General features: G+C 44.0%; 1 protein-coding gene across 6 annotated transcripts in view; it reads left to right on the top strand.

Annotated features, from left to right (window-relative positions):
- Window positions 1-4,645: 4,645 nt before the first annotated feature.
- The window catches only part of LOC115907100 (multiple epidermal growth factor-like domains protein 6), a 191,276-nt gene continuing 183,233 nt past the window's right edge, over window positions 4,646-12,688 (top strand). For all 6 annotated transcript variants that reach the window (XR_004060973.1, XM_030954764.1, XM_030954765.1 and 3 more), the window contains exon 1: window positions 4,646-4,823. Coding sequence is in view for 5 of the 6 variants with exons in the window: in XM_030954764.1 (XP_030810624.1) it covers window positions 4,744-4,823 (80 nt within the window). In the remaining variant the exon portion in view is untranslated. The remainder of the gene's footprint in view (window positions 4,824-12,688) is intronic.

Consider the following 12,688-nt stretch of genomic DNA (forward strand, 5'->3'; position numbering starts at 1 on the left):
CAGGATGCAAACCTACTGAACAAACATCCCTGCCCCTCACCATCCGCTGGGGTGGCACTGCCCACGAGCAGTGTCCCTGTCCCCAGTGGCCACCAGAGAGCTCACACACAGATTTGTCCTCACTCTTGGTGCCTGTGGATGGCTCTGCTGCTCCCAAGGAAAGGGACACAGGGTCAGAGGGCAGAAATGCTCGGAAGGACAGAAATGAAGCAGGGATTTCAACTCCAAGCTAATGGATGGGGTTCGGAGGCTGCTATTAGCAGAAATTATCACTCTGTTAATGTACTCCAGGCAGCATTTTTTACAGTTGAATATGGTGTTATTTTCCTAGTTATCCATTCCCTGACAAGTGGTTATAATCAAAGCTGTCTGTGAGTACTATTATCAGAAACTTACTATTATGTGCTGGAGGAAAAAATATCACAGGACTCTGCAGTGCCAGGAACTATTGTAGGTTTTAAAGATCTACTGCCACACCAAGTATTTATTTATGTACTGCTTTTACCTCCTGTGGAAGAAAATAATTTTAACTTAATTTTCTTGTCTCCCCCAACTAGTTTGGAAAATGCACCTCCCAAAAGAAGTCCATAATTATGATTAACAACACGGGCCAGATCCTCAGCTGCTGTAAATTAGCATTCCCCAATTCCTTGCAGTGGAGCAAAGCCAATTCCTTGCAACAGAGAAAGCTTCCCGTGCCCTTGGCATGCTGCTTTACATCTTTAAGGGTATTAACAAACCTTCTTTAATGTAGCATTGTACAGAATTTGCTCTGGCCAGATCAAACTTTAAAAAGAATTTAAAAAAAAAGGATAAATCTGGCATCATGCTTCTAAAAGTCTTTAAAATTATCTCATAAACAAAATGAATTACTTCAATATATTCTGTTGATGAATTAAATCAACGAAACTGCTACTGCTCTGTCGTGTGATCTGGCTTCAGAGAACAACTTTATTTTCTTCTTAATTTTCAGGTTGGCCATATACTTAATAATATTACTGCAATTCTGGCACAGCTCTGTGAAGGAAGGAGCTCCAGTGAGACAGCACAGAAAGGAAGTAATTAACAAAAAATGTTTATATCTGTACAGTTGACTACAAAACATGAAGAAAAAAATCCCCTACCACAGGGATTTTGAGGTTTAAGGATATGAATAGGCAATGAAAAATTCTGCACTTTTTATTTAATAAATCCTCAATAACGATCAGATTAATTTGAGCAGCTGAGTAATCATTTCTGAAAACATTCTCTGTTTTAGGCTGCTCTGCCATGCTCTCCCTTCTGTTGGTGCTGATGAAAATGATGGTCCAAGGCTGAGATTTGTGAAGAAAAATCCAGAATTCCTGAGGATCCACTGACAGACACATTGCATCTGAAACAGGTACTATTTTTCTTCCCAGATCTCCCCTCCTCAGCTACCCCTCTTTTTCATCTTACACCTGGGAATTGAACAAACAGAGTCCAAAAAGGGTTTTGGAACAATCCTAAATCAGGGATACTGTGAAGACAAATGGTAAATGTCTGTTACCCCAGCTGCTAAGTTAATTACTGTAATGGGAAACATCTTGACAGAAGCATTGCATATGGTTATTAGCAATTAACCCACCACTCCAAAAATCACAATTCTGCTAATAACAGAACAGAGCTCAGCCTTCCTAATTACAATCTCTGCACGAAAATTTCTTTATATCAGATTGGACCGCTAAAGCCTGTAACTAGCTACAATTTAAAAAGACTGGCAATGGAGATACTGAGAATTAGACAGAAAAATGAAAATAGAACAGCATGGCGTGACACTGACTCAAAGTTTTGGGCAACACTCGTTCATGCTTGGGGATACACAACAACTGTCACAGCCTGTTTGTAGGAAATTACACATCAAAATTAAAATGCTAATGAGGGGGGAAATATGCTTTAAAGTGTAGAGGATGGGATGGAACATTCTGAGCGATACCAAATCTTTTACAGAATTCGTGATCTGGACGTTGTTGTAAATAATGTGCTGAATTTGGATTGCACTGGAATCTGACAGAACAATTTTCTGATCAACAGGAGAGGAGAATAATGCAATTTCCATCCCTTAGAAAGACCTTCAGTACTATATGGAGGGCACGAGCTGGTTTTTTTTCCCCCTAACCACTTGTACTCCAGGCAATTGCATCCCATTATAACTGCACAAAGCCACCAAGGGGAATTGGCACTTTACCTGCTCAGCTCAAAACCTGGTTTAGCTGAGCAAGATGCAATTTAATTTCCTCCTTTTCCCAGCCAGGAAGGGATCTCTGGTCAACCTGTCCAGTGACTGCTTTGGTAGTGGCCAGGGTGCTGTTCGTAGATGCTGAGGTCAAAGATGCAGAAGTTAGAGCAAATAAATTTCAGGACAGCAGGAAGGTGCCTGGTTGGTCACAGCAAGGATGTGGAATATAAAGAAGTCACTAATGCTGTTCCCAGTGCCCATTTTACCAGAGCCCAGTGTAAGAACTGGAATAAATGAGTCAGCTTCTACCTCCGAGTCGGGTCTGAAGGTTTAACTGACTGGGATCCCAGCAGATCAATTATCTCAGGAGGCTTTGAAACTCCTTCCACCAATGCTGCAACTCGACCCATGGGAATCATCCCATTAAAGTCAACAGCTCTGCAGGATATTCTCAAATAAAACACAGCAGAGGAGAAAACATTGGATTTGTAAGAAGAACACATTGCACTGACTGGGTTGGCTTTGGAGCTCAGGACAATGTCAAGGTCACAGCAGCTAAAGCCTCCTCAGAAAGCAGGGATTTTTTGCTCCAGAATTTGGCTGCAGCTGCATTTTGCTGTGTGGCCCCCAGGCAAAGGTCTCATCTATTAAGTGGCCTTCCCTCTACATTTCAGTACCTCCCAGTTTGCATGTTGCTGGTCCATTCTTCTTAACAACCGGGTATAATAAATGTTGTGTATAATTTGTAATGATCACATACAGCTTTGAAGAACAACGTTGAATAGTTTAAGTTTCTTAAGGTGGAAAAAATTAAAGTATTTTTTTTAAGACTAATTTACCTCTCCTGGAAAAATCCCCAACAACTGAGGAATGAGATCTTTTGCTATTTTGCCATGATGTGATCCTGAAAATAATCCAGGTTGGGATGACATCACAGGACATAATGAACACTCAGCCTTGACATAATGAATGTCTATTATTTTATGAAGAAAGATTTTCTGGGGTTTAAGAAATAAAATGATTAAAAACTATGTTCTCTGCGGGAGGTAATGAGATTAGCTCAACACAAGGTCCTGTGGAGTTAAAACTACTCCAGACACAAGAAGACTCAGCCATTCATTGGAAATTTCAGGGTACAATTACTCTGCTCTAAGGCCAGATAACAGCTGTGAGTTTTCTTCCCCATGAAAAAGAAATCAGTTGATAAAATCTCCAAGGGATCATGTCCATGCAAGCTTCAAAGCAATGAACAATATAAAACCAGTTTTCTTGTTATGAATGGTAAATGTTTACCTACTTCAGCAAAGGCCTTGGAAAATAAAAACCATACAGGAAACCACTTGTAAAGTGTGTGGAAAATGAGAAGTGGGTGTATCGTGTTACAGGGCTGCGAGGGAGACAAATGAATGCTCTGTAAAGCAGAGGCTGACTCCTGGCTGGTGAGGATGCTGGAGCACCCACCCAGCTGTGCCTGTCACAAATTTGTGCAGGAGCTCCCTTAGACCAAGTGGAGACCAAGGAAAAGAATCACAGATCTTAGCCCTGGCTGGCTCAGGGCCCATCTGCTGTTCACAGCCCAGTGCCTGGTTAGTCACAGCTCTCTGGAGAGAGGGAAACCGTGCTGTAATGCACCTGGAGACCTGCATTAGATCATAAAACGCTTAAGGTGTGTTTTTCTCAATTTTTTTATTTGCTACTATGCACAGTTCCCTTTCCAGGGCAGCTGGTCTCCCTTCTCTCAGCAGTAAAGGGGAAAGAGTTGTGTTTTGACAGCAGTAAAGGTCTGGAGAGATCATAAAGGTGAGATGATGGTCTGGAGGATGGCAGGCAGCCCTGGGATTTAAAAACCACTCCTGAGTTCCCAGTTTTATGTTCTTGCTGTCACTAACTCTCGGCAGCAGCGGTGTTATCCCTCCCTCAAGATGTTAAACGCATTTATTTTCACGGTTACTTCTCGGAAGAGCTCAGATACAATTGCGCTGAGCATCCTGTACAGAACAAAGACCAGAGGAAATAAAGAGCAGCCAAGATCCGTGTCCGTCAGCGCAGCAGAACGCTCTGGGCATCCCGGCAGCGCAGGGAGAGGAGGGAGGGCGGCTGGAGGCTGCACATCCCTGAGCGCGGACACGGAGAACGCTCCCTGCCCATCTCTTGCCGGAGCCGCTTCCCGCGGGGATGCGGAGCAGGGGAAGCTCGCTTTGCAGGAGGAGCACAGCAGCGTTCCCGCGGGGAGCTCCCGGGACACGGGCACTGCGCTCGGCTCGGCTCGGCTCGCACGGCACGGCTCGGCTTGGCTCGGCACGGCTCGGCACGGCACGGCACGGCTCGGCACGGCACGGCTCCGGGCTCCGCGCTACGGGGCGGGCCCGGCGGGGCGGGGATGGGGCCGGCCCGGGGCCGCCCCGCCCGTGGCGCGGCTCTGCCGCCGCTTTAAATGATTTGGGGGTCGGGGCTGCTGCTCCTGCTGCTGTTCCCGCTGCTGCTGCTGCTGCCGCGGGTGTCGGTGCTGCTCCAGCCGGCGCTCCAGCCTCGCTCCCCGCAGCGCCATGCGAGCCGGGCCGGCGCTGCTGCTGCCCGCGCTGCTGGGCTGCGCGCTGGCCGCGGGGCCGCGGCTGCAGCGGGGCATGTGAGTGAGTGTGAGTGTGCGGGGCATGGGAGTGAGTGTGAGTGTGCGGGGCGATGCGAGTGAGTGTGAGTGTGCGGGGCGATGCGAGTGAGTGTGAGTGTGCGGGGCTATGTGCGTGAGTGTGCGGGGCTCTGTGAGTGTGCCGTGTGAGTGTGCGGGCTCGGCCGGGACACGCCGCCCGTGGCCCTGCTCCCCTCGGCTCCCCGGGGCGGCACGGGAAGTTTGGGTGGGCTCGCTGTAACTCCGCGCACCCCCCAACCCGCGGGGTTGTCCTGGATGGGTTTGCGGGGCTCCGGGGAGGGAACGCTGGGCTGGGCTTGGCTTTGCCGCGGGAGGCGAAGGCAGCTCCGGGGCTGCTCCTGCCTTTGCTATCAGCGTGGGGAGAGCAGCAGGACGAGAGATCGGGGTGCCAGCTGGGGATCCGTGCGGGAAGGGCAGGGAGCGGGGAGCATCCGTCCGTCCTCCCTCCATCCATCCCTCCATCCATCGCTCCATCCATCCCTCCATCCCCATCCCTCCATCCATCCATCCATCCCTCCTGCCGCGGCCGGGAGCGCACAAAGAGCCGGGGCCGCACGTGTGCGGCTGCCGCGGCGCCGAGGAACTTTCTCCGAGGGGTTCTGCACGGCACGAGCAACAAATGCTCTTTGTTGTAAACGCGGTGGAATGTTTGTGTCCGGAGGTGGTTCTCTGGCCGGGTTCTAGAAGAGAGTAGCTGGCCGCATGCACCGAATCTGCGGTTAAAGTTTCAGCGTGCTGAAATTGAATGTTGATGGAAACTGTTTCCAGTGTACCTTTACTTTTTCCTTGTGTACTTTTCTCGTCTTGTGTTTTAAGGAATGTAATACCCCCCTGCTCCCCCTCTCAAAGCAACCTGACAACAGCCTTTTCACATATCTGTATATAGCCTAATTTCTAACCTCTCTTGTCTTCCTGGGTTTTATCTTCATCAACTTCATGCCACTCTTTCATAATTAATGTCTTGTATTTGCTTTCAGTTTAGTTCTTTATTCTGTCTGAAAATGGAGATTTCCAAGCCTATTGCTCGCTGGCTTTCTATGCAATACATATTTACACAGCATTTACCAGAAGTGCTTTTAAGGTGGTTTATATTACTCCATTTTGCTGGAGCACGAAGTATCCATCACAGTGCTTAGAGAAGTTAAGCTCATTCTGTGGTAAAACATTTTCCTTTGTTAAAAGTGCTCTGTGTTCCTTTCAGGCATGCTTTGTGCTCTCTTTCTGAGCAATTACTCTATCAGGAGGAGGAATAGCATTGGCCTACATTAATCTGTTTGCATTTGACATCAGTAATAACTATGATTCTGCACTTTTGAAGCTGGAGGTGCTGTTAACTGTGAATTGCCACCAAAGAATTTTTGTTTGCTTTTACCTTTTTAAAGACTGTGTCACTGAAAGAGCAGAGGAAGCATTCCCTCCTGGAAGTGATGCTGTGTGAGGATGTTGCTGCTGGGCTGGAGTCAGTGGGAGCAGCAGTGCACTGTCAGCCAGCAGCAATCAGGAGCCACCCAAACCCCCAGACCTGTGTCAGAGCCTTGAGTGCTCCTCCCAAGAGTCATTTTCCTGAAATTACTGCCATTCCTCCTGCTTTTCCTGAGCTGGGGCAAGTATAAGTATTACTCCAAACTTTTTTGCTGTTTGGGGACTTTACCTTTGGTGTAAGCACAAATGCAAGATGTCACCACCCTTCAGGAGTGACTGCCAGCTTTCACCAAGAAACAGTGACATGTCCAGGAGGATTTTTTTAAATGAATCCCCTTTTTCTAACAATTCTGGTTTGACTTTGGTCATCTGCAGTCAATGAAATCAGAACAGCAAATGTATCCCTTGGAACACGCCATGCTGAGTGTGTTCTTTGCTGTTGTTTTGATTGAGATCTTATGTGGCTGAGGCTACACAGGATATTCTTCATAATTGTTTTTGTTCTGTTGCTAACTTGAGCATTTGCTCCTAGCTAGAAATGGGAGGGATCTGTGGGGATGTTGGTGTTCTGCTTCCAAGCCCCCTGAGGAGATTTAATGTAGAACAGATTAGAGAATGATGAGATATTTCTATCAACTGCTTTTCCATACAATTAGCCCTTGATGATCCTCTAACAGAACTTCAGAGAACTCTGGAATGACCAGAGAACAGATTGTAAAGCATATTTGAGCCTTTAAATGAGGAATTAACCATGTCTGATGATAAAAAGCACATTTTTAAGACTTTGTAGTGAGCTCTCTAGCCCAAAACTGGGGTGTGTAAGACAATGCAAGTGTGATGTGTGGTTATCCAGCATTGGGCTTCACAGAAATCAGGGGGGAGCTGTGGGACAGTGCAGAAATGGGAACTAAAGGAGGACTTGAGTTGCTGTCAGAGGTGGTAAATCCTCTCCTGGACAAACATTCCCCTGGGAGCTGGAGCAGTACAGATGTCAGCTCCTAGTTAGGGGTGTAGGATAGAGCAGAGGCAGTGGAGTTACGAGCTGTGTGTTGGAACCCCCCTTTGTGCAATAAATATCACCTTTCAGAGCTAGGACTGGGATGGGGCTCCAGAATGGATTCCTCTGTTCCCAGGTGAGGTGGGTGAGGAATTCCTTGCAAAAGGCAGGAGATCAGTTTTGTTCTGCCAGCATTAAGCCCCCTGTCTGTGGCTCTGCAGGTCCAGGATGACATCTGAAGGGGCTGCTCTGCTTTTGGAGGATCCAATCTCAATCTTGCAATAAAACTGTTTTGCTTAGGGTTTTTCTTTACTGCTCACATGTTGTATCTGCATATTTTCACTTTATCCACGAGCAGTCTGGTCACATTCCAAGGAACACCTGGATGTAGAGCTGGATTCCTGGCTGAGTTACTGTTCTCCAGCTTCTTCAATTCTTTGGGGCAGTATCAGCTTTCTGGTGCTCCTCCTGATAAATCACGTTCCCAAAAGGAAATTCTAGCATCCACATGTTATCTGCATCTGCAAACCTCGAGTAAACCTGGCCCTTCAGCTGCTCCAGCTGTTGGGCGCAGTGACACAGGGCTGGCTTTGCACCACTGCAAACAGATGTGCCTGTGGACACTATCTTCAGGTGACATAAATAAAAATTCCTTTTAAGGTATAATTAAAAAAGGCAAAGTCCACTATTTTCCACATTTCAAGAATTAACTGCTGTTGTGCAAAGTGTTTCCATATGAGGGGATGCCTCTGAGTTGTGATTGTTGCAGCAGAACAAATTGCATGTCAATTTGAATATTTGGAATGCAGTGCAGGAAACAAAATGAGAAATGCTGCCATGAAGTATACAGAGATACAACTTAAACCTGGAGCCTGGAATTTTGTTATAATACTGTCCAAATGATGTGAAAAGTAGATTGTGTAATCATCTCTTGGTGAGAAATTGTCTCAATGTATGGCTGTTTAGCCAATATACTTTATTTTCACCTCCAGTGATGTCAATTTGCAGGTGTGAGGAAAGCTTGTCTTCCTAGCATTAAATAAGGGCTTAAAGTAGGTTTCCTTTTTTTGAGCTGAGCTGAATAATGTAGTGGAATCCCCCTGACTTCTTTGGATGGGTTATCTTAGACTTGAATGTTTTGTAGTTAAAAAAAATTTGCAAGTTTTTCTGGTGAAAATAAGGACCTGGTTTGCTAGTGGTGTATTCAAATTTGTACCACAGTTTAATTTTGTATTAAATCTTTACATCAAGTGGGATTAAGTATTTCTCTTTAAACCTTGGTTGAAGTGATGCTGGCAACTGAGAGTCCCTGGCAAATTTTGATTTTAGGCTGAATTTTGCCTAACTTGTTTTCAGCTGAAACCTCAAGCCCTTCTTCCCATTCCTGTCTGCTCAGGTTCCATAGGGCTGCAGTAAACCAGCCTTTGAGGCTTGGATAATGTGATTTTAGCAAGCATGGTTTAAATGCGTTGGCATAAAATTCCTGGTGGTTTCACCCCCTATTTCACCAATCCTTGAATTTTCAGTTGAAGACTGAGATGTTTCTGATCTTTGTGAATGTGAAGATCATACTGATCAGAAATAGATTTTTTTAGCCTGTGCACTACAGGCTGCTGCCAGCAGATAGAGCTCATGCTGGTCAGCACTGCAGCACAGAATGCCATTCCTCAGGACTTTGCACTTCAAGCTTCTGTTTCACCGTTCCTAGAGGAATATTAATTTTGAATTTAGTCTTTTAACAGATGGCAAAGCGCTCTTTTCCTCTTTTTCTGCCCCAGTATATTCACTGTCAGGAGACTTGAAGATGATGAATGAGTGTCATGGTGGTACTGTGCTTTTCCTGATTTATGACGTTTTCCTGCTCTTCAGGAGAAAAACGAGATCAAGACTTCCTCCTAAACTCTGAAATAGCTGTAAGACAGTGCAGTAAAATCTGATAGCCTGAAGTTTGTTATATTTATCAAAGATGAACATGAACTGTAAATATTTTCCAGTTTTAGAAACTCCTGGGTTTGTATCAGAGACATCATAAAATGGTTTTAAATCTCACAAGAGGTTTAGAAATTTCCTGCTCATAATCACAGTACCTTACATGTACTGTATGATTCTTAAATCTGCACGTTTAAGGTAAGAAAGTGAAGAGGAATGAACCTTCACTTTTAATGGGGTTTGACTTCTCACATTACTCTCCAAAAATACACTCTAAGAGGAAAAACTTGTCAGGTTTCTTTAGGTGTAATTGTTATGGAATGTTGCTATAGTTTAGTTATTTATGCAATAGTTTGATGTGCTTGAAATGTGTTTTTGCAGTATTTCTTGGGAAAACTGCCTGGTTTTTGCTTTGATTTTTCTTCTGCATTGTTTATATCCAGCATTGCCTGCTTTTCCTACTTGTAGGCAGGCCATGATCTAGGTGTGACAGACTGTGGAATATTTTTAATAAATTTGAAGAAACCCCCTGGTGAGGAGGGATGAGATTATCTGTGGTGGCAGACCTGGTCTCCAGGTGACTTTTTAGCAGAACTTTGATGGAAGTGACACTTTGGCTCCCAGGGGGTTAACAGCCCATATTGCAGACTTGTGTTATTCACCAATTAAATACCTTCTCTCTTTGAACACAGTTAATAGATTTCCTTCCTCTGAAATCCAAGCCTGTTATTGCTTACATTCCCTCTCCAATCTATTGCTTTTAATTTATTTCTGAGCAGAAAGAAATTTCCTTTCATTACTGCGAAATCAAAGCATTTGAAAATGATGTACTGAACATATGCAGTTTGTGCTTTGGGTTCCAGCTTCCAGCCTTGCTTTAAAACCAATCATTAATTGTTCCAGAGGGGAACTTGATATTTCTGCCTTTGCTGTGTGATGGTGTGGGCTGTGATGTGTGCTCTGAGCTCCATCCCAGTGCCTTTGACCTGAGGATGAATATTTGTGTGTGGAAAGGGGAATGTTGTTCAAGTCAGAGTGCTGACACTTGCCTTTGTGATCTGTAGTAGAAACATCTTGCTGTCTTCCCTTTGTAACTCAGAGCAGAGCTTGGCACAAAATCTTGTTTAGAAGAGAATGCCATGCCCAGACCATGTTTTTATGTACATGACCTAATTCAATATTGAAAATTTAGCATAATGTCTCAGGATGTGCCTGAGAAGAGGCTTTATAGGGTGCTCTGTACTGCTTTTTAATGAAGAAATCCCCATAAATTATGGAACAATTGGGTATTCTGGGCCTGGTCTTCTCAGGTTGGAATATTCCTCTATAGTAAATGAGTTTTTATACACCTCAGGAGATTATTCAGTGCTTGCCCTTTTGTTTGTAATTGCTGATGTTCTCCCTGCCTGACCAGTGCACCGTCAATGGTGAAAAATACAGCTGTACAAACTTCTCTCATCATTATATTGCTTATATCTTATAATTGTGAGTCAAAGCCTGTCCATCTCTCTCTGTAGAGTAACACCAGGAACTCTGGGTTATTTAGAACCTCAGCATAAGTTTCTAATCCAAAAGATATAAATTGAGATTTTTTCCCACTTCTACTTTGCCACTGTTGAACAGTAATCCACTAATGCATGTTAGTTTTTCTGTGGCTAAAATTAATTAAATATTTAGCTTAACCAAGTTTTCTTAATCTTAAAGCAAACAACCAAAAACCTCAAACCAAACAAAAAAAACCCCAAACCCCTCAAAAATGGACACTAGTATCAAGCTAATGATTTATAGGGGAGTAAAAGACTTTGGAATATTTTAAACCTAAAATGTTGGCATGTAGGGATTTTTCTTACATATATTGCATACATTAGATGTAATCATGTTTGTTGCAGTTTGATTGGAAGTTATATATTCCATGTTATTTTAAAAGTAAGCTTTAAAAAAAAGTTTTGCTTTGAAACTGCTAAAATCTGGCAGGCACCAAAAAAGCAGTGAACAATTCCTAGATGTGGTTGCTGAAATAGAGCTGAGGATTTCAGTGCCTTCTAGCTCATTTAATTGTCAAACAGTGTGGCACTTGCTGTAAACCAGAGCGAGCTTTCTCTCCTTGTGACAAAGTGGTGTGACACTTGGAATGATTTTTATGTTAACGTTTGAACATCAGGTCCCTTTGTGCCTTCCTGCTGAAGGAAGCTCAGGTGTGTGCACCTGGCAGGTTTATTGGGCCTGGAGTTTACTGGGGTGTTACACACAGGGCAGTGATAATGGCAGTGGGTGTAGTTAATGTGAAATTACACCTAGAGCTTCCCTCCCTGACTTCACACTTTTACATCCTCAATTTAATGTGGATTTTGGACCCTTATCTGCTTTGTCGTAACAATGAGTGTGTGCCAGCTGTTTCTTAGGCTCATGTGATATCACATTGGTTTTCTAATTAAGAGAGAGATCCTTGGGACCTGGGTCCTTAAATTTTGTAAAGCTGAGTGTTTGTGCTGGCTTGGTCACTGGATGTAGTAGACAGAACTATAAAACTGGATGTTACTGGGGATTGAATCTACATGACACTAAAAGAAAAAAAAATAAAATCACTCCCTGATGTTAAAATAATAAAAAAGAAAAAGGTGGCTTGGCCAATCATGGTTAAATGATCTGGATGTGCATGTTTACCTTCTGCTTTTCTTGCCAACCCAAATAGATTATTCTGTCCTGGGGGAGGGAGGAGAATGGTTAAGTGGAAGGTGAACGACAGGCGCTGCACTTTGATAGCGGCAAGAACCAAAAATCTTATTGTTGTTATAATAGCTGAGTGTGTAATTAATCATCTCCTATTGATTTGCTCTCCATCTAGATGCGGGGCACAAAGGCTGAAGGAACTCTCATGTTATTTAGCTGCTCCATCTAATCAGAGGGAGGATGTGAGTGAGACACAGCAGTGCATTAGTAACCTGTGGGATGGGGCAGCCTGGCGTGGTGCACCTTCCTCCACAGAGCCAGAGAGCAGCAGTGATAATGAGACCTAATCTAAATGAGCTTGGTGCTTACAATCCATGTCCCAGAGGGGCTGTGAACATCACAAATATTGATACAGGATCAGGAGAGAGCAGGGATTGATTAGTGGTCAAGGGAGCAGGATGTCCTAATTGTCTCTGGTAGTGCTGATTAATTTGATCAGGGAAATGAGCCTTAAAATAGATTAAGGGTAGAAAGGGGAGCTTGGCAGCTTAAAAAAATAAAAGCCTTTTCTGTCATTCTGGCCTTTGTGAATTATTAAGCAATATGTATCTAGAGACAAAATTTATATATATAAGCCAATATATGTAACTTGCTCTTTGGACCTTTTGTTTCTGTGCTCTATTTCCCAATTTGACTTTTCCTGTGTTCAAACAGAAATTTTTTTTTTCTCCCTTCCAATTGAGATCATATAGGTTAAAAACTTTTAATCAGCATCTCTTTTGCATACAACACCATACTGCTGGCTGGTTTTCCTCTGCAGTGCCAC

This window comes from Camarhynchus parvulus, chromosome 9 (assembly GCF_901933205.1).
Source record: "Camarhynchus parvulus chromosome 9, STF_HiC, whole genome shotgun sequence".
In the NCBI taxonomy this organism is placed as follows: domain Eukaryota; kingdom Metazoa; phylum Chordata; class Aves; order Passeriformes; family Thraupidae; genus Camarhynchus; species Camarhynchus parvulus.